Source organism: Rhinoderma darwinii, chromosome 6 (assembly GCF_050947455.1).
Source record: "Rhinoderma darwinii isolate aRhiDar2 chromosome 6, aRhiDar2.hap1, whole genome shotgun sequence".
Classification (NCBI taxonomy): domain Eukaryota; kingdom Metazoa; phylum Chordata; class Amphibia; order Anura; family Rhinodermatidae; genus Rhinoderma; species Rhinoderma darwinii.
This window is the reverse complement of record NC_134692.1, coordinates 140,630,312-140,654,536: the sequence shown is the minus strand read 5'-3', so window position 1 is coordinate 140,654,536 and position 24,225 is coordinate 140,630,312. Positions and strand designations below refer to the sequence as shown.

Here is a 24,225-nt window from a genome sequence, read left to right as displayed (position 1 = left end):
AGGAAATGCATCTCACTTCTGGGTAAAGCTTTTTCCACTTTATACAAAAAACAACATTGAATATAGGAAAGGATGTGGTTTCTAAATAAGACCTTTGTGTGAACTGTTGTAAATGTAATATAATACTCATTGGTCTTTGTTGCTCAGAACCATGGGTTGAGGATAGTACCCATTGCGGTACCATAAACCTGGTGAAGAGAACACCCCATATCACAAAACCTCTCATAGACATGTAATACCTGTAGGGATAGTTGTCACAATACTTGGCACAAATCACTGCTTTGTTGCGATCATCACAAATAAATAATTCAGAGACCCTCTTTAGTTTGCCAAGCAATAAGTGCTTCCAGCTAAGGTGAATTTATGTTAATTCCTAAATAAAAGACTTGAAAGTTAAATGTTGTAAAAGTAATATAAGATTCATAGATTTTACCAGTGTTTCTCATAACAGTGGGTTGATGATCGTACCCATTGCGGTACCACAAACCTGGTAGTCAGAAAACCTCTCAAATGGGGATTTATTAAAGAAATATAACTCTCTCCCATATTTCAGGAATATAGGGCAGCTGAAAAGTGAATCTGTCTAGTGTACCATCTACAGCTGTCCACTCTACCAGCTAAGATATGGAAAGACCTATCTCATAAATCACAAATCAGAACGCACATGGAATATTATGAACAGTTCTGGGCATTTATAAATATATCAAAGATCAAAACAAAGATCTGTCTAATGATTTATTTATACCCAGGACTGTAACTATATATTTTTTTCCATATGATGAGGATTATTTACTTCTGCCACATGGGGGGGGGGGGGGGGGGTGTTGCCTTTCTCTGGACTAATTGCATTAGAATAGGGTGAACTAGATGGGCATGTCTTTTTTTCAACCTTATCAACTATGTCTCACTGTTAGATTGGCATCCAAAAAAAATCTGCAGAAAATAATGTATATGCGTAAAAAGTCATTTATACATGATACATAACATAGTGTGGCCATGACAAACAAAATCCTAGGAGCTTGCTCTGCCACTGGGCTGTAGCTGTAAGTTTTTACCCCTCTACATTCAAAGTCCATTGAATTTCAAAACATGTAGTAATACAAACCTGCCACCGGATGGCGATGTAGTACTGCATGAACATAGATGTTTTGTGTTGGGTATAATTTCATACATTTCTCGGTAACCATTACAAATAAATAAGAATAACGTTATTGTTTTTTGCAGTTTCTTCAGACAATGTGTATTTGAAATGTCAATGCCGTCCATATTTACTTCATTCACAAGAATTTACCGAGACAATATCAATTAGTCTTTAAGGTGCACCAGTATTTTGCAAAATGCATTGTAGGCGTTCGCTATGTAGTCTATCGTATATGTTCCCAGCATAATTAAGAAGCTTGAGTGAAGGACATGCTGATGATGTTCTCCAGAACTTCGCTCGGGGGATGAATGACTTCACAAGCGTAAGCTATGGTCATGTCCAAACCATCAACGAACCCAACATTTAACCCATGAAAAATGTCCCTGAGCACCAGATACTGGACATATCCATGGAAGTCGCTGAACCTTTCCATGTCTATGTCCATGTCCCGGGCATTCTCTTCCTTGATGATCACCTTGGTCCTGGGGCTACGGATGAGGAGCCTCTCTACAGCCTTGCGGACGTTGATGGCGGACCTGATGAAAACTCGGAATGGGAAAGGTCTAAAGTGTTGTCCTAAAGTGAGAACAATGATTGTGTTTTCTCCTCCCCCAACCTGATCGATCTGCCGGGCCATGTAGGCGTCCTCCTTGATAGAGTAGAAGGTTTTGCTGACGAATGGAAAAGTATGTTTCTTCCACTGGATGTAGATAAACTTTTCCTGGTTTATCGCTAGAAGAGTCTTTTGCCAAGATTGCATCTCATCTTCTGTGTGGTTAAAATAATCTACAACTGAAAACAAAATACGTAAGATGTTTTTTTATTGATAGATAAATAATAAATAGAAGATAGAGAGACAGATACAGTGGGGTAACGATGAGGGTCGCAGGGGGTGGGACTGGTCCCGGAAAGGGGGCACGACCCAGATACCCTCAGACTGCCACATCATGCCCTGGCACACAAAGTCTGAGATAGATAGATAGATAGATAGATAGATAGATAGATAGATAGATAGATATGAGATAGATAGATAGATATGAGATAGATAGATAGATAGATAGATAGATAGATAGATAGATAGATAGATAGATAGATAGATAGATAGATAGATAGATAGATAGATATGAGAGATAGATATGAGATAGATAGATAGATAGATATGAGATAGATAGATATGAGATAGATAGATAGATAGATATGAGATAGATAGATAGATAGATAGATAGATAGATAGATAGATAGATAGATAGATAGATAGATGATAGATAGATAGATAGATAGATATGAGATAGATAGATAGATAGATAGATAGATAGATAGATAGATAGATAGATAGATAGATAGATAGATAGATAGATAGATAGATAGATGATAGATAGATAGATAGATAGATAGATAGATATGAGATAGATAGATAGATAGATAGATAGATAGATAGATAGATAGATAGATAGATAGATAGATAGATAGATAGATGATAGATAGATAGATAGATAGATAGATAGATAGATAGATAGATAGATAGATAGATAGATAGATAGATATGAGATAGATGATAGATAGATAGATAAATAGATAGATAGATGATAGATAGATAGATAGAAAGATATGAGATAGATGATAGATAGATAGATATGAGATAGATAGATAGATAGATAGATAGATAGATAGATAGATAGATAGATAGATAGATAGATAGATAGATAGATAGATAGATCGATCGATCGATCGATCGATCGATCGATAGATAGATAGATAGATAGATAGATAGATAGATAGATAGATATTAGATAGATAGATAGATATGAGATAGATAGATAGATATGAGATAGATAGATAGATAGATAGATAGATAGATAGATAGATAGATAGATAGATAGATAGATAGATAGATAGATAGATAGATAGATATGAGATAGATAGATAGATATTAGATAGATAGATAGATAGATAGATAGATAGATAGATAGATAGATAGATGATAGATATGAGATAGATAGATAGATAGATAGATAGATGATAGATAGATAGATAGATAGATAGATAGATAGATAGATAGATATGAGATAGATAGATAGATATGAGATAGATAGATAGATAGATAGATAGATAGATAGATAGATAGATAGATAGATAGATAGATAGATAGATAGATAGATAGATAGATCGATAGATCGATCGATAGATAGATAGATAGATAGATAGATAGATAGATAGATAGATAGATATTAGATAGATAGATAGATAGATGATAGATATGAGATAGATAGATAGATAGATAGATAGATAGATAGATAGATAGATAGATAGATAGATGATAGATAGATAGATAGATAGATAGATAGATAGATAGATAGATAGATAGATAGATAGATATGAGATAGATAGATAGATAGATAGATAGATAGATAGATAGATAGATAGATAGATAGATAGATAGATAGATAGATGATAGATAGATAGATAGATAGATAGATAGATAGATAGATAGATAGATAGATAGATAGATAGATATGAGATAGATAGATAGATAGATAGATAGATAGATAGATAGATAGATAGATAGATAGATATGAGATAGATAGATAGATAGATAGATAGATAGATAGATAGATAGATAGATATTAGATAGATAGATAGATAGATAGATAGATAGATAGATATGAGATAGATAGATAGATAGATAGATAGATAGATAGATAGATAGATAGATAGATAGATAGATAGATAGATAGATAGATATGAGATAGATAGATAGATAGATAGATAGATAGATAGATAGATAGATAGATAGATAGATAGATAGATAGATCGATAGATCGATCGATCGATCGATCGATAGATAGATAGATATTAGATAGATAGATAGATAGATAGATGATAGATATGAGATAGATAGATAGATAGATAGATAGATAGATAGATAGATAGATAGATAGATAGATAGATAGATAGATAGATAGATAGATAGATAGATATTAGATAGATAGATAGATGATAGATATGAGATAGATAGATAGATAGATAGATAGATAGATAGATAGATAGATAGATAGATAGATAGATAGATAGATAGATAGATAGATAGATAGATAGATAGATAGATAGATAGATAGATAGATAGATGATAGATGAAACCGCCCAGGTTCCCAAGGAGTAAGCAGCACTGAACATGAGCTCCTGAGTCTACATCAATATATACCTTGTAATGAGCAAACTGTAAGGCATAACCTGGATAATACAGACTCCATGGAAGACAGGACTAAAAGTTCTTCATGAAAAATAAGAAATGTAAAGATTTGAAAGAAAAAACAAGAATTTTGCTTAGAGGACAGACTGCAGCAGAGAACATCAAGTCTGACCGAGTCCAGAGAACTGAGCATCCAAAAGGTAAGAACTTCCTGCAACACCAACACAATCCGACTAGAGAGAAAACACCAGAGATATAAGGATTTATCTAAAAATGGAAAATCACAACTTAGAACAAGAAATGCAGAATAAAGTAAATGTCCATAAGACGGAGTTTGGGATAGAAGATTCAGACAACAGGGGGTCCGGCACCTTGGAGATCACATACTCCGAAGAGCAGAGGAGCATTCAAGCGAGGAAAGCAGTAAAACATGCCACAATCAGACACAATCCAGAGACACTTTTTGCTGACTTTACCTCTAAAGAAGAAGTCAAGAGGAAAACAAATGTATTATTCTACACTGAGCACCGCTCCGCCTGGCACACAGCCCTGTGCCAGCACTATAAGGACATATCAAAGTGTGGCATCAATAAGGGCCGACAGATCAGAATAAAAGACCCAGGAAATGATGGGAGTATTACACTTACCATAAGTCTATACAATAACGGCAACGTTCTCATACAAGGCAATGAGGACAAGCTAGAGGAATTCCAAGAAATCTTTCATCATATTAAAGACCAGGCCCAAACTTACAAAGAACAACAAACTCCAGCAACCCAGACCAGAGATGGACATACAGAGACAATCTCCAGCGACACCCCCGCTGCCCCATGTCCCAATGTCCCACACCCCTCACCCGACACCCTCAGAGACTGTTTATCTCAATTAGAAAGAGACTTTGTACAATTCAAAGAAGAACTTCAAAGAAATCTCGGTGACAAAAACACAAATGACCAAGTAATTAAAGAGATAAACAAACTGAAGTGTGAACATGCATCAGCTCTGCAGGAAATACAATGTACACTCCGAGAGCTGCAACAAGAAAATACAAAGCTCAGATTAGAGATAGAAAATCTAAAACCACAAACACAAAGTCTAGGAGCAAGGGAGAGCGCTGACATAAGGACTGCCAATGACCAGGGCGCTAGTACATCAAATCACCCAAACCCAATAAATATTCCTGAAATTAATGAAAACAAACTAGGAGAAAACAGAGCGATACAAGTGGGTACAAAGCCGACCGCCAACCAAACCTCCAGCACAGAACCACAGCAGCACCACATAACACCACCAAGCAGGACCCAGGACACAAGCATCAGACAAGCCACCCGCAAGTCACAATGTCCTGATACTGTCCTAATAATTGACTCAAATGGCAAATACCTTAATTTACGGCGACTCTTCCCAGGAAAAAGGGTCAGTAAAATTCACTGTGCAACTATCCAACAAGTCACATCAGTCATCAATAACCCACATTTTACCAATCCAAACCATCTCATTATACACACGGGTACAAACAACCTCCAAGACCAGCAACAGCAGATTGCAGAACAACTGACCCAACTAGCAAAGACGGCACAACAAAAGTTCCCTGACAGTAAAATAATTATATCATCCGTGCTCCCAAGAAAAGATGTACCCAACGAGATCACCCAGGCCATCAACACAGAGCTGGCAGCGAACATCAGCTCAATGTCAAACATCAGCCTGGCACAACACCCCTCCATAGAGCAGCACCACCTGTATGATGACAAACACCTCAACAAACGAGGGGTCAGCCTTCTGGCCAAAGAACTGAAAGACATTGTGCTGAACAGACCCCCCAGACCTGGACCCCACACCAGCCAAAGCCAAAACATGGAGACATCACTAACAATGAAAAGACCTCAAACTCCACACACCTCACTACACCCAGGAGAAAAACCCCTTTACCCAAGGTCAGACCAACAGAGGCAAAAGCCATGGAGAAAACCCCCTGCCTCACACAGAGACACGCAGAGCAGAGACATGGAGGAAACCCCCTGCCTCACACAGAGACACACAGAGCAGAGACATGGAGGAAACCCCCTGCCTCACACAGAGACACGCAGAGCAGAGACATGGAGGAAACCCCCTGCCTCACACAGAGACACGCAGAGCAGAGACATGGAGGAAACACCCTGCCTCACACAGAGACACGCAGAGCAGAGACATGGAGGAAACCCCCTGCCTCACACAGAGACACGCAGAGCAGAGACATGGAGATGATAAAGACCCTGCTCAGCACTCTATGTAAAAAACTAATGTGACTGTACAACACGAGAACATCTACAACACATCCAACAGTCACATCTCCAGCCCGTCCTACACAGCGCCGCTCATTACAAGGTATATGGACACACAATGACGTCCTTTATAATCAGCAGCTGGAATATTCAAGGCCTCAACGCCTCAGCCTTTGGATGCAAAATTAACGATCCAGACTTCATCCAAAGACTGAAAAATAGCGATATACAAATCCTCCTGGAAACATGGACTAGGACAGAGAATGAGTCCCTGGTGCCCACTGGATACAGGGAAATCTCTGTCCCCGCCCTGAAAAATAAACACATCAAGCAGGGTCGGTGTTCAGGAGGAATATTAGTCTGGTACAAGGAGGAGCTCCATGAGCAGATCAAAGCCGTGAAGCGAGGAGACAGCCACATCTGGATAAGAATAGGCAGCTCCATCCTCACCTCTCAGTCTGACATGTATCTCTGCGCAACGTACATCGCACCGCCAGAGTCCCCGTACTCCAACCCAGACAGCTTTGAGATTATACAAAGGGAAGCCGCCCATTTCCAGACCCTGGGCAGCGTTCTCATCTACGGAGACCTCAATGCAAGAACGGGGAGAGATAAAGACTACCTGACCAATGATGGAAATATCTTCATCTTTGGAGCAGAGGCCGACTGTCATAACTCCCTACAGAAAGAGAGAAACAGCTATGACAGCACCGTCAACAAAAGCGGGAAAAAACTACTGAATCTATGTCGAAGCTTAGGACTCCACATACTGAATGGCCGCACCAAGGGAGACTCTTTAGGAAGGTATACACTAAACTCCCATGTAGGCAGCAGTGTAGTAGACTATGCCATCACGGACATGGACCCCGCAAACATTGGCGCACTCATAGTCACTCCACAAACGCACCTGTCAGATCACAACCAATTACTTCTATACATCAAATCCACAACCAAACCATCTGCACAAAAACCACATCAAAGCGGCCTCTTCAACCTGCCCCCATCTTATAAATGGTCCAAAACGTCAACTATAAAATATAAAGAGACAATGAACAGACCAGAAGTGCAGGAGATGCTTCACAACCTCTACAACAAGGTGTATGAGACAAGCCCAGGAGGGGTAAATCAGGCCGTAAATGACCTCAATAATATATTCTATACCATGGCAGAGAAGTCTGACCTGAAAAGATGTGACTACAAGAGGCCACAAGAAATACATCCTAACGGTTGGTTTGACCGTGAGTGCAAAGAAGTACGGAAGACCCTAAGAAATGCCTCAAATAAGAAGCACCGAGACCCAAACAACAGCGGTCTGAAGGAGGCCTACAGCAACATACAGAGGCAATACAAGACCATCCTCCGAAAGAAAAAACAAAGGCACATCTCCACCAAACTTACCCAACTCCAAGACGCCCTCCATGACAACTCGTTCTGGGAATTATGGAAACACATGGGCAAAAATTGCAAGAAAAACAACCTTCATATTCAAAATGGCAACATCTGGCTCCAATATTTCAGGGACCTCTACAAAGATATCCCGAAAGAAGAACAAAGCCAAGAACAAAAACAAATAATATCAAAATTGAAGGCGATGGAGGAAACACTTAAAGATTCTCAAAACCCCCTGGATACACCAATAACACTTCAAGAAGTAACAGAGAGAACCTCAGACATAAGGTGTAAAAAATCCAGCGGCCTAGACAGAATCTCACCAGAAATGATAAAACACAGCCCGCCAGAAATACAGGCCGCAATAGTCAAACTATTTAATATAGTGCTGAGTGCCGGCTACTTCCCGCAAATCTGGAACCAAGGCCTTATAACACCAATCCACAAGAGTGGGGACAGGTACGACCCGGCCAACTACCGAGGGATATGTGTCAGCAGCAACCTGGGGAAACTGTTCAGCAGCATCCTGAATAAGAGAATCCTCAGCTTCCTCACCCAGCACAATGTCCTCCACCAAAGCCAAGCTGGGTTCATGCCAAACCACCGCACCACTGACCACATCTACACCCTGCGCAGCCTCATCAAGAGCCACGTCCACAATACAAAGCATGGGAAGATTTACGCCTGTTTTGTGGACTTTAAGAAGGCCTTTGACTCAGTGTGGCACCCGGGCCTATTCCTGAAACTGCTGGAGAGCGGAATAGGAGGTAAAACCTATGACGTCATCAGAAGCTCCTACACAGAGAACAGATGCAGCGTGAAGGTGAACGGGAGAAGAACGGCTGATTTCCAGCAGAGCCGAGGAGTCAGACAAGGCTGCAGCCTCAGTCCAACGCTCTTCAACATCTACATCAATGAACTGGCCACAGCTCTGGAATCCTCCTCAGCACCAGGTCTCGCCCTCCATGACACCCAGGTGAAATTCCTGTTGTATGCAGATGACCTTCTGTTACTATCACCAACCGAGAAAGGTCTCCAAGACAACCTGCAAATCCTAGAAAAATTCAGCTCCACGTGGGCACTACCCATCAATGCCAAGAAAACCAACATCATGGTGTTCCAGAAGAGAAACTCAAAATCCCCCAGGCACCCGACCTTCACACTAAATAACGCCACAATCACAGCGACCGACAGGTACACTTACCTGGGCCTAGAAATCAACCAATCAGGAAGCTTTAAACAAGCCATAGAGATTCTGAAAGACAAGGCGTGCAAAACCTTCTATGCCATCAGACGAAAACTCTATCATCTCAAACCACCAGTGACGGTCTGGCTGAAAATCTTTGACTCCATCATCTCCCCAATCCTCCTGTATGCCAGTGAAGTCTGGGGTCCGGACACATACCCAGACTGGTCAAGGTGGGATTCCAGCCCAACAGAAATCTTCCACCTAGAATTCTGCAAACACCTTCTCCAAGTCCATCGGAGCACCTCAAATAGTGCCTGTCGGGCAGAACTGGGCAGATTCCCACTACACCTCACAATCCAGAAGAGGGCGCTATCATTCTGGGCCCATCTACACAGCAGCAGGCAAAGTTCCTATCACCATAAAGCCCTGTTACACCAAGGGGTCCCAGGTAAACCAGGCCCCGCAGAACATCTCACCCTGACCCGGCCTGAAGAAAATGTCACTCAGCGCGGCCTCACAAAAGCCGAAATCAAGAAGACAATAAACAAAGGCCAAGAGGAATATATCAGTGACTGGAGGAACGACATAAAGACATCCCAGAAACTGACAATATACCGGAGTCTACAGCGGGAATATAAACTGGCGCCATATCTGGAGAAACTGCCAAACCCCAGAGACAGACAGATCCTGAGCCGCTACAGACTGAGCGCCCACAACCTGCTCATCGAATCCGGGCGCCACAGACAGACCTACAAGCCCAGGGAGAGCCGACTGTGCCAACAGTGCGACCAGGAGGCCGTGGAGGATGAGACCCACTTCCTGCTACACTGCTCCAAATACTCAGCAGTGAGGGACACTCACTTCAGGAGACTCTCCGATCTCTTACCGGACTTCAGCTCCATGGAAGAGGAAGAGAAACTCTACATCCTGCTGGGTGAAGAGGAAACCACAGTGGGCACAGCGGCACAATATGTCACTGCATGCCATAAACTGAGAGAGACATGATATGCCATGGACTTGTATAACCCCGACCCTAGATGTGTCCCTATCCCCAAGCCCTCAGTCCCTATCCCTCATTCCCTTACTTCTTACTTGCTTTGGCAATGCTAATATGTATTTGGTCCTGCCAATAAAGCTTCTTTGAATTTAATTGAAATTGAATTGATAGATGATAGATAGATAGATAGATAGATAGATAGATAGATAGATAGATAGATAGATAGATAGATAGATAGATAGATAGATAGATATGAGATAGATAGATAGATAGATAGATAGATAGATAGATAGATAGATAGATGATAGATAGATAGATAGATAGATAGATAGATAGATAGATAGATAGATAGATAGATAGATAGATATGAGATAGATAGATAGATAGATAGATAGATAGATAGATAGATAGATAGATAGATAGATAGATAGATAGATAGATATATAGATAGATAGATAGATAGATAGATATGAGATAGATAGATAGATAGATAGATAGATAGATAGATAGATAGATATATAGATAGATAGATAGATAGATAGATAGATAGATAGATAGATAGATAGATAGATAGATAGATAGATAGATAGATAGATAGATAGATAGATATATAGATAGATAGATATGAGATAGATAGATAGATAGATAGATAGATAGATAGATAGATAGATAGATATTAGATAGATAGATAGATAGATAGATAGATGATAGATAGATAGATAGATAGATAGATAGATAGATAGATAGATAGATAGATAGATAGATAGATAGATAGATAGATAGATAGATAGATAGATATTAGATAGATAGATAGATAGATAGATAGATAGATAGATAGATAGATAGATAGATAGATATTAGATAGATAGATAGATAGATATGAGATAGATAGATAGATATGAGATAGATAGATAGATAGATAGATAGATAGATAGATAGATAGATAGATAGATAGATAGATAGATAGATAGATAGATAGATATGAGATAGATAGATAGATAGATAGATAGATATATAGATAGATAGATAGATATGAGATAGATAGATAGATAGATAGATAGATATATAGATAGATAGATATGAGATAGATAGATAGATAGATAGATAGATAGATAGATAGATAGATAGATAGATAGATAGATAGATAGATATTAGATAGATAGATAGATAGATAGATAGATAGATAGATGATAGATAGATAGATAGATAGATAGATAGATAGATAGATAGATAGATAGATATTAGATAGATAGATAGATAGATAGATAGATAGATAGATAGATAGATAGATAGATAGATAGATAGATATTAGATAGATAGATAGATAGATATGAGATAGATAGATAGATATGAGATAGATAGATAGATAGATAGATAGATAGATAGATAGATAGATAGATATTAGATAGATAGATAGATAGATAGATAGATAGATAGATAGATAGATAGCGTCCAAAAAAAGAAGCATGTGCTTGGAATAAACCCACTAGAGTTTTTTTCATTTTCTGGACATATTGAGGGCCCTGGCCTGACTCCTGTGTCGTGCACCCTAGAATTTGTTACTTTTATATATATTTTTTCCTCTGTGCTGCTTTGGACTTTCCTTTCTGCAGAATGGCAGCACTCCGGTTTGGTTATTGAAAAAGCAAGTGGACTTTATTCTCCTCTGCAATGTCTCGGCTGGATGTGGACTCTCACAAGCGATGTAACACGTGAGCGGTATATGAAGCGCTCATCAGTGTAATCTATATAATTAGTTACATATTCAGTATATAAATAATAATATACAAGATCTTCAGCTTTACTAACAAAGCAACCTGCCCTGCGTTACAATGTATCAATGTCCATGAACCATCCGCAGATGTGAAATACTGACAGGTACTCGTATACCTAGATAATCCTCATTAGGAGTTGGGAGGTTTCAGGTGGTGACCCCGTTCTCCAATAATAAAAAACAGCTGGACACAGGGGCGTAACTAGGAAAGTCTGGGCCCCATAGCAAACTTCTGACTGGGGCCCTCCCTCCGCTGGGTATCACACAACCCCCCCCCTTGTAGATAGTGCCTCCCTATAGATTCCACCACACAGCGCCCCCTATAGATAGCACCATACACAGCCCCCTGCAGATAACGTCTTACAGCCCCAATCCCCCCTGTAGATAACGCCATACAGACCCCCCTGTAGATAACGCCATACAGACCCCCCTGTAGATAACGCCATACAGTCCCCCTGTAGATAACGCCATACAGACCCCCCTGTAGATAACGCCATACAGACCCCCCTGTAGATAACGCCATACAGACCCCCCTGTAGATAACACCATACAGACACCCCCCTGTAGATAACACCATACAGACACCCCCTGTAGATAACACCATACAGACACCCCCCTGTAGATAACGCCATACAGTCCCCCTCTGTAGATAACACCATACAGACCCCCCTGTAGATAACGCCATACAGTCCCCCTCTGTAGATAACACCATACAGACCCCCCTGTAGATAACGCCATACAGACACCCCTGTAGATAACACCATACAGACCCCCCTGTAGATAACACCATACAGCCCCCCTGTAGATAACGCCATACAGACCCCCCTGTAGATAACACCATACAGAACCCCCCCTGTAGATAACGCCATACAGACCCCCCTGTAGATAACGCCATACAGACCCCCCTGTAGATAACACCATACAGACCCCCCCTGTAGATAACGCCATACAGACCCCCCTGTAGATAACGCCGTACAGACCCCCCTGTAGATAACACCATACAGAACCCCCCCTGTAGATAACACCATACAGACCCCCCTGTAGATAACACCATACAGAACCCCCCCTGTAGATAACACCATACAGACCCCCCTGTAGATAACACCATACAGAACCCCCTCTGTAGATAACGCCATACAGTCCCCCTCTGTAGATAACACCATACAGAACCCCCCCTGTAGATAACGCCATACAGACCCCCCTGTAGATAACACCATACAGACCCCCCCTGTAGATAACGCCATACAGACCCCCCTGTAGATAACGCCGTACAGACCCCCCTGTAGATAACACCATACAGAACCCCCCCTGTAGATAACACCATACAGACCCCCCTGTAGATAACACCATACAGAACCCCCCCTGTAGATAATACCATACAGCCCCCCCCTGTAGATAACACCATACAGACCCCCCCTGTAGATAATACCATACAGCCCCCCCCTGTAGATAACACCATACAGACCCCCCCTGTAGATAACGCCATACAGACCCCCCTGTAGATAACGCCGTACAGACCCCCCTGTAGATAACACCATACAGACCCCCCTGTAGATAACACCATACAGCCCCCCTGTAGATAACACCATACAGACCCCCCCTGTAGATAACGCCATACAGACCCCCCTGTAGATAACGCCATATAGCCCCTCCCCCAACAAAAAAAGTCCTATAGTTTGTCCTACAAAAGACATGAATCCCCTATCCGAGGTTTCTCATGGAGAACTTCAGGGGAGTTTCGGTCCCCAGCGATCACACATGTATCCCCTATCCTGTGGATAGGGGATGCATGTCTTTTGTAGGAACAATCCCTCCAGTGGCGTCGCGCTGTAGAAGCCATAGCAGCTGCTCGCGGAGCCTTCGGCCATGGGAGAGGGGCTGTGCCGGCGGGTGCCGACGGCTGCTATAGCGGTAGTTACGCCACTGGCTGGACATTATTATAGATAGATAGATAGATAGATAGATAGATATGAGATAGATAGATAGATAGATAGATAGATAGATAGATAGATAGATAGATAGATAGATATGAGATAGATAGATAGATAGATAGATAGATAGATAGATAGATAGATAGATAGATAGATAGATAGATAGATAGATATGAGATAGATAGATAGATAGATAGATAGATAGATAGATAGATAGATAGATAGATAGATAGATAGATATGAGATAGATAGATAGATAGATAGATAGATAGATAGATAGATAGATAGATAGATAGATAGATAGATAGATAGATGATAGATAGATAGATAGATAGATAGATAGATAGATAGATAGATAGATAGATAGATAGATAGATAGATAGATAGATAGATAGCGTCCAAAAAAAGAAGCATGTGCTTGGAATAAACCCACTAGAGTTTTTTTCATTTTCTGGACATATTGAGGGCCCTGGCCTGACTCCTGTGTCGTGCACCCTAGAATTTGTTACTTTTATATATATTTTTTTTTCCCTCTGTGCTGCTTTGGACTTTCCTTTCTGCAGAATGGCAGCACTCCGGTTTGGTTATTGAAAAAGCAAGTGGACTTTATTCTCCTCTGCAATGTCTCGGCTGGATGTGGACTCTCACAAGCGATGTAACACGTGAGCGGTATATGAAGCGCTCATCAGTGTAATCTATATAATTAGTTACATATTCAGTATATAAATAATAATATACAAGATCTTCAGCTTTACTAACAAAGCAACCTGCCCTGCGTTACAATGTATCAATGTCCATGAACCATCCGCAGATGTGAAATACTGACAGGTACTCGTATACCTAGATAATCCTCATTAGGGGTTGGGAGGTTTCAGGTGGTGACCCCGTTCTCCAATAATAAAAAACAGCTGGACACAGGGGCGTAACTAGGAAAGTCTGGGCCCCATAGCAAACTTCTGACTGGGGCCCTCCCTCCGCTGGGTATCACACAACCCCCCCCCCTTGTAGATAGTGCCTCCCTATAGATTCCACCACACAGCGCCCCCTATAGATAGCACCATACACAGCCCCCTGCAGATAACGTCTTACAGCCCCAATCCCCCCTGTAGATAACGCCATACAGACCCCCCTGTAGATAACGCCATACAGACCCCCCTGTAGATAACGCCATACAGTCCCCCTGTAGATAACGCCATACAGACCCCCCTGTAGATAACGCCATACAGACCCCCCTGTAGATAACACCATACAGACCCCCCTGTAGATAACGCCATACAGACCCCCCTGTAGATAACACCATACAGACCCCCCCCTGTAGATAACACCATACAGACCCCCCTGTAGATAACGCCATACAGACCCCCCTGTAGATAACACCATACAGAACCCCCCTGTAGATAATACCATACAGCCCCCCTGTAGATAACACCATACAGACCCCCCTGTAGATAACGCCATACAGACCCCCCTGTAGATAACACCATACAGACCCCCCTGTAGATAACGCCATACAGACCCCCCTGTAGATAACGCCATACAGACCCCCCTGTAGATAACGCCATACAGTCCCCCTGTAGATAACGCCATACAGACCCCCCTGTAGATAACGCCATACAGACCCCCCTGTAGATAACACCATACAGACACCCCCCTGTAGATAACACCATACAGACACCCCTTGTAGATAACACCATACAGACCCCCCCCTGTAGATAACGCCATACAGACACCCCCCTGTAGATAACGCCATACAGTCCCCCTCTGTAGATAACACCATACAGCCCCCTGTAGATAACTCCATACAGACCCCCCCTGTAGATAACACCATACAGAACCCCCCCTGTAGATAACGCCATACAGACCCCCCTGTAGATAACGCCATACAGACCCCCCTGTAGATAACACCATACAGAACCCCCCCTGTAGATAACGCCATACAGACCCCCCTGTAGATAACACCATACAGACCCCCCCTGTAGATAACGCCATACAGAACCCCCTCTGTAGATAACGCCGTACAGACCCCCCTGTAGATAACACCATACAGAACCCCCCCTGTAGATAACGCCATACAGACACCCCCCTGTAGATAACGCCATACAGAACCCCCCTGTAGATAACGCCATACAGACACCCCCCTGTAGATAACACCATACAGAACCCCCCCTGTAGATAACGCCATACAGTCCCCCTCTGTAGATAACACCATACAGACCCCCCTGTAGATAACGCCATACAGAACCCCCCCTGTAGATAACGCCATACAGCCCCCCCCTGTAGATAACGCCATACAGACCCCCCTGTAGATAACGCCGTACAGACCCCCCTGTAGATAAAACCATACAGATCCCCCTGTAGATAACGGCATACAGACCCCCCTGTAGATAACGCCATACAGACCCCCCTGTAGATAACGCCATACAGACCCCCCCTGTAGATAACGCCATACAGACCCCCCTGTAGATAACGCCATACAGACCCCCCCTGTAGATAACGCCATACAGACCCCCCTGTAGATAACGCCATACAGACCCCCCTGTAGATAACACCATACAGACACCCCCCTGTAGATAACACCATACAGACACCCCCTGTAGATAACACCATACAGACACCCCCCTGTAGATAACGCCATACAGTCCCCCTCTGTAGATAACACCATACAGACCCCCCTGTAGATAACGCCATACAGACCCCCCTGTAGATAACACCATACAGAACCCCCCCTGTAGATAACGCCATACAGACCCCCCTGTAGATAACACCATACAGACCCCCCCTGTAGATAACGCCATACAGAACCATCCCTGTAGATAACACCATACAGACCCCCCTGTAGATAACGCCATACAGACCCCCCTGTAGATAACACCATACAGAACCCCCCCTGTAGATAACGCCATACAGACCCCCCTGTAGATAACGCCATACAGACCCCCCTGTAGATAACGCCATACAGACCCCCCTGTAGATAACACCATACAGACCCCCCTGTAGATAACGCCATACAGAACCCCCCTGTAGATAACACCATACAGACACCCCCCTGTAGATAACACCATACAGACACCCCCCTGTAGATAACGCCATACAGACCCCTCTGTAGATAACACCATACAGACACCCCCCTGTAGATAACGCCATACAGACCCCCCTGTAGATAACACCATACAGACCCCCCCTGTAGATAACGCCATACAGACCCCCCTGTAGATAACACCATACAGCCCCCCCCTGTAGATAACACCATACAGAACCCCCTGTAGATAACGCCATACAGACCCCCCTGTAGATAACGCCATACAGACCCCCCTGTAGATAACACCATACAGACCCCCCTGTAGATAACGCCATACAGACCCCCCTGTAGATAACGCCATACAGACCCCTCTGTAGATAACACCATACAGACCCCCCTGTAGATAACGCCATACAGACCCCCCTGTAGATAACACCATACAGAACCCCCCCTGTAGATAACGCCATACAGACCCCCCTGTAGATAACACCATACAGACCCCCCCTGTAGATAATACCATACAGCCCCCCTGTAGATAACACCATACAGACCCCCCTGTAGATAACGCCATACAGACCCCCCTGTAGATAACGCCATACAGAACCCCCCCTGTAGATAACGCCATACAGACCCCCCTGTAGATAACACCATACAGACACCCCCCTGTAGATAACACCATACAGACCCCCCTGTAGATAACGCCATACAGACCCCCCTGTAGATAACGCCATACAGACCCCCCTGTAGATAACGCCATACAGAACCCCCCCTGTAGATAACGCCATACAGACCCCCCTGTAGATAACGCCATACAGACCCCCCTGTAGATAACGCCATACAGACCCCCCTGTAGATAACACCATACAGAACCCCCCCTGTAGATAACACCATACAGAACCCCCCCTGTAGATAACGCCATACAGTCCCCCTCTGTAGATAACACCATACAGACCCCCCTGTAGATAACACCATACAGACCCCCCTGTAGATAACACCATACAGAACCCCCCCTGTAGATAACGCCATACAGACCCCCCTGTAGATAACGCCATACAGACCCCCCTGTAGATAACACCATACAGAACCCCCCCTGTAGATAACGCCATACAGACCCCCCTGTAGATAACACCATACAGACCCCCCCTGTAGATAATACCATACAGACCCCCCCTGTAGATAACGCCATACAGACCCCCCTGTAGATAACGCCGTACAGACCCCCCTGTAGATAACACCATACAGAACCCCCCCTGTAGATAACACCATACAGAACCCCCCTGTAGATAACACCATACAGAACCCCCCCTGTAGATAATACCATACAGCCCCCCTGTAGATAACACCATACAGACCCCCCCTGTAGATAACGCCATACAGCCCCCCTGTAGATAACACCATACAGACCCCCCCTGTAGATAACGCCATACAGACCCCCCTGTAGATAACGCCATATAGCCCCTCCCCCAACAAAAAAAGTCCTATAGTTTGTCCTACAAAAGACATGAATCCCCTATCCGAGGTTTCTCATGGAGAACTTCAGGGGAGTTTCGGTCCCCAGCGATCACACATGTATCCCCTATCCTGTGGATAGGGGATGCATGTCTTTTGTAGGAACAATCCCTCCAGTGGCGTCGCGCTGTAGAAGCCATAGCAGCTGCTCGCGGAGCCTTCGGCCATGGGAGAGGGGCTGTGCCGGCGGGTGCCGACGGCTGCTATAGCGGTAGTTACGCCACTGGCTGGACATTATTATAGATAGATAGATAGATAGATAGATAGATAGATAGATAGATAGATAGATAGATAGATAGATAGATAGATAGATAGATAGATAGATATGAGATAGATAGATAGATAGATAGATAGATAGATAGATAGATAGATAGATAGATAGATAGATAGATAGATAGATAGATATGAGATAGATAGATAGATAGATAGATAGATAGATAGATAGATAGATAGATAGATAGATAGATAGATAGATATGAGATAGATAGATAGATAGATAGATAGATAGATAGATAGATAGATAGATAGATAGATAGATAGATAGATAGATAGATAGATAGGAGATAGATAGATAGATAGATAGATAGATAGATAGATAGATAGATAGATATGAGATAGATAGATAGATAGATAGATAGATAGATAGATAGATAGATAGATAGATAGATAGATAGATAGATAGATAGATAGATAGATAGATAGATAGATATGAGATAGATAGATAGATAGATAGATAGATATGAGATAGATAGATAGATAGATAGGAGATAGATAGATAGATAGATAGATAGATAGATAGATAGATAGATAGATAGATATGAGATAGATAGATAGATAGATAGATGGATAGATATGAGATAGATAGATAGATAGATAGATAGATAGATAGATAGATAGATAGATAGATAGATAGATAGATAGATAGACATGAGATAGATGGATAGATAGGAGATAGATAGATAGATAGATAGATAGATAGATATGAGATAGATAGATAGATAGATAGATAGATAGATAGATAGATAGATAGATAGATAGATAGATAGATAGATAGATAGATAGATAGATATGAGATAGATAGATAGATAGATAGATAGATAGATAGATAGATAGATATGAGATAGATAGATAGATAGATATGAGATAGATAGATAGATAGATATTGAGACAACCTCACTGATTCCCATAACAAAACCTTGGACCCTATGTAGATATGTCCACGCCCCCAGCATCTTGGGCAGGGGTGGGGAACGTCCGGCCCGCGGGATCATTTGGTCCGGCCCGGCCTCACTCAGACCGCACTGTCGCAGTGTCATTCGCTACTTGGCGGCCATTTAGGAGCAGAAGAAGGGCGGCCAGAGCCAAGTATGGCGGCGGCAGCGGTGGTTTGAGTGAGGTCAGTGCGTGCCTGCCCAATGGTGGACCAGTCAGTTACGTGAGGTCAGGTGACCGGACTGGTCCACTCCCGTCACAGCACGCCCCGACCGCACTCTTACTGCCTCTACCGCAGTGTCATTATCTCCTTGGCTCCGTCCGCGCTCTCTACATTTATGATATATCCACAGGTAATATGTCATAAATGTCCGATGGATGTGGGTCCCACCTCTGGGACCTGCACCTGCCTCTAGAACGGAGCCCCTCAACCCTGTTCTACCTCTTTGTGTTGTGGCTGAAGCTTGTGATTTATGACCATGAAGAAGAAAACAACGTAGCTCGCTGAGCTTCGCTGTTTCCCTAACTCCCATAGATCTGAACAGTAGTTACGGAAACAGCACAGCTCCACGAGCTAAGCTGTTTTCTTACTCACAGTCGTAAATCAGCCGGAACACAGAGAGGTAGAATGGGGTTTAGGGGGCCCCATAGGTGCGGGTCCCAGAGGTGGGACCCGCATCTATCTGATATTTATGAGATCTCCTGTGGATATGTCAGAAATGTCCCTGATGGGAAACCCCTTTGAGTCGGAACAACTTTCTGATTCGAGTTCTATTCAAAACTTACCAAAGAGACGACTGCGCTCCAGACTGACGGACGCACCATCGTCACTACCGGCGATCATCACGCGCCTCACCAAAGAGAAGCAGCTCCCGCCATCACATCAGGGGGGGGGTGGTAATTAATTGTTTGACCATATATAGCACGGGAATTCTTAAGTTGATAATTTTGTATGGCCCGCGAATGATGTTATAAATATCCAAAAGGCCCTTGGCAGAATAAATGTACCCCACCCCTGATCTAGGGTTGCAGTGATGGTTGAACATATAGTAGTAGCTTTCTTCTCTGGTTCTTTGTGTAATCTTCCTGTTAGATAAGTCTACTAGACAATGCCTGGATAACGCAGCTTTGGATGTGACTGGAGCATAACGCTATTCTATAGCTGGAAGAAGAAATAAGAATACTCACTCTTCAGGTTCTCCGTAAAGTGCCTTATATACTGTCGAACTGTGGAGTCCCCCATGAGGAAAAGCTTTTTACCCTTAAGGAACTCTTTCAACGTGTCGTTTTTGGTGAATTGAGTCATCCGGCAGTGTGTGGGATTCCATATATTGTGATGGAAATATCCGCTTGGGATTGGGTAATAGGATCCCAGGCTGCATTTCTCCGTCGGCGTCAATTTTTCTATGAAAAGTCAAATAAACATTGTTTTGCCATAATACGCAGCTTGCAGTGATACTACAATGGTGCTTTGGGTCCGTTGCATTTGTATTCACACCCCTATTTAGATACACAGGCAATAGAACGCCCGTAGAAATGCATCGTGTTGGCTACAACTCTAGGGGCAGCGGCACTTTTGGATGAGTCTTCTGAAAAGGGCAACGTGATACTTTCCTTCAATTACAAGGTCCACATGCTGGCAGGAACATCAATGTCACTTGCGGGCACGCTACTTGCAAAACTGGTTTTGATGGGCATCTATGGCACAGTCTATGATACGCACTAGGAATAAGAGGTGCTTCACTGACCTATATAGTAGACGACCAGTCGTTCCATGGTTTGTGCCATGTGTTACGAGAGAGAGAGTTATGAGATAGATAGATATAAGAGATAGATGCCCATCATTCACCCCCTATTTGTGCCTCTGCATCAGGACTACCCGTGACCTCCATGCAGCCAGCCTTATGCCATTAAAACCCTGTAGCCCTGGTCTATATCTGAAGTACTTACGGCCGCAGTTGAGGACAGTCACTGGTTTTAAAGCCTTGGAAATTTCTAATCCAATATTTGACCTAAAAAATGAAGAAAAAAAATATCAATCAATAGTAAAAAAATTTATCTAATATATGAAAAGAGGTTCCACAACCTTTAGATTTCATTTTAGGAAGCAACATCGATGATTAAATTTCAGATAGAGATTAATTGCATTTATAACATCGGGCGTGTAGACTTTTGCAACTGCCTCGAAATGCCTATTTAAGGTCTCATATACAACCAAATCGTTCATAGATTGGGATTTCCCGGCTTTATTTCTTAAAGAATATTCATGATTATACGGTAACAGCTGCACCTCATCTACAGGGGGCAGTAAGTGGCCGGGTGGGTTTCCTGGTGACAACAGCAGATCACGTAGGATGATGAATACCTGCTGTGGTCGCCCAACATGAGCCTGGACTATTGCTATGCATTAGACCTGGCCCATTCCAGAAGAAATCTTTTTATGGACTCAGGGGTATCTCCATATGAGTCTTTTTGTTGTTTTTGCCCAAAAATCCCACATGTGTACGCCAATAGGGGCGTGTAAACTTTTTATAAGCTGAAAGTAATAGTCACCTGTTAATAAGAAGCCGCTCCACCTCGTTCAGATATGAATGGTCCCGATTGACGGAGTTCATGTGGGTCAGGGCCTCACACGGATACATCTTTGGCTTGATGCAGTAGAAGGCCTCCCGATCCCGCTTGTCCATATAGCGGCAGATGTCTTTTTCCGTGTCCAACTCGAAGCCACATTCACTGTTCTCAAACTCTGCGGCACCTGTGAAATTTCCGGTGTACTTGATATTGGCGAAACCTTGGTTCCTCGCCCTCCATAAGGCAGAGACGGCCTCGCTGGGGTGCATTAGTAATATAGATATGTCTACGGACCCCTCCCAAAATAAGGCGAATGTCACCAGGTACGTCCCATCTTTATTATCTACAACGCTCCCACTCGCGCTACTGTTTGTCCTGGGTGAGTAAATTCTTGCCCTTAAATAGTCGCCACCGGAAGATTTTCTGTTCCCGGAATAATCGAAGGCCTCCACTTTGACCTGCAGCTGGTCCCCCACGCAGTACGTAGTTTTGGGGTTGATAATGACGGCCGTGCTCTCTTCCGGGCTGGTCGCCTCATCCAGATCATTGATTGTCAACTGAGGGATCTGCTTGTCAATCTTGTCGAATAGTTTTTCGATTTCATCATCCGTTTCTAGCGGGCCGGGCGAATCCGGGACGGTGTTGCACGACTCCTGTTGCGATTGGCAGTTACACAACTGAAGCATGTTTATTTTGGGGATCTGAAACGAAAATGTTCCTTAAAATCCAAAAATCACCACGCCCCAAAAATATCTCTGTATAACTGGGCAGAGCTGAGTGACCACCCTGCAGTACCTGTATTAGTTGACACCCAGCTTTCCCACGAAGAAATGGACGGCTCAAGGACTTTTTTTTTTTAGGGCAATTGCTTCTTAAAGGGACCCCTTCATATTTTCACATCTCTAAGAAGCCCCATTAACGCTAAAACAGTGGGTGTAATTAGGGGAGCCAATCAGGAGTCTATTAAATAGCTTGTCCCATATGCCCCTCCCCTTTTTGAGTCCTCTCAGCCATTCAGCAAAGCTGAGAGGGGTCACATGACCATGCAGCTCAGACAGGGCCGCCATCAGGGGGGTACTGTGGGTACTGCAGTGAGGGGCCCGGGCATAAATGTTAAAAAAAGGGGCCCGCACTCTGCCGCTGGAATTAATATACTCACGGCAGTGTGGCTCTTACGATTTCATTTCGGTGAAAGGAACAGGTCCCATCACGAAGCAGGGGCCCGTTCATTACATCAGAATAAAACCGTAAGGGCCCGCTGGAGAGTGATGTGCCCGCCCCTCCTCCTCCACAACAGCGTGACAGCGTGTGGGGAGGAGACAAGGGGTGGAGACATCACAGCAGCGGGAGTTATGAGCTCAGCCTCGGAGGATACGTCCAGCAGCAGCAGCAGCAGCAGTCGTCGTCTTCTTCTTCTGACACAGTGAGTACTAAGTTATGTCCAGGGGCGTAACTAGGAAAGACTGGGCCCCATAGCAAACTTTTGACTGGGGCCCCCCCTCCCCTGGGTGTCACACAACCCCCCCCCCCCCTTGTAGATAGTGCCTTTTTTACAGCCCCCCCTGTAGCTAACGCCATACAGCCCCCCCCCCCTCTGTAGATAGCGCCATACAGCCCCCCTGTAAATAACGCCATACAGCCCCCCCTGTAGGGAACGCCATACAGCCCCCCCTGTAGGGAACGCCATACAGACCCCACCCCTGTAGAGAACTCCATACAGCTCCCCCCCCCCGTAGGGAACGCCATACAGCTCCCCCCCTGTAGGGAACGCCATACAGCCACCCCCCTATAGGGAACGCCATACAGCGTCCCTCCCCCTGTAGGGAACGCCATACAGCGTCCCCCCTCCCAACAAAAATGCGACCTACAGTATGTCCTACAAAATACATGTATCCCCTCTCCACAGGATCTCCACAGGAGAGGGGATACATGTGTGATCGCTGGCAGCGATAGGGAGAACGGGGGACTGAAAGTCCCCTGAACTTCTCCATGACAAACCTCGGACTTCCGGCGTCTGCGCAGCTCAATAACAATGAAAG

General features: G+C 43.6%; 1 protein-coding gene across 1 annotated transcript in view; it reads right to left on the bottom strand.

The window, feature by feature from the left end:
• Positions 1-1,116: 1,116 nt before the first annotated feature.
• LOC142656668 (NXPE family member 4-like) overlaps positions 1,117-24,225 on the bottom strand; it is a 31,150-nt gene continuing 8,041 nt past the window's right edge. Inside the window, exons 3-6 of the mRNA XM_075831594.1 lie at positions 22,169-22,887; positions 21,566-21,627; positions 20,804-21,019; positions 1,117-1,933 (exon numbers count right to left, since the gene is read on the bottom strand). Coding sequence (XP_075687709.1) covers positions 1,389-1,933; positions 20,804-21,019; positions 21,566-21,627; positions 22,169-22,887 — 1,542 coding nt within the window. The 3' untranslated portion in view covers positions 1,117-1,388. The remainder of the gene's footprint in view (positions 1,934-20,803; positions 21,020-21,565; positions 21,628-22,168; positions 22,888-24,225) is intronic.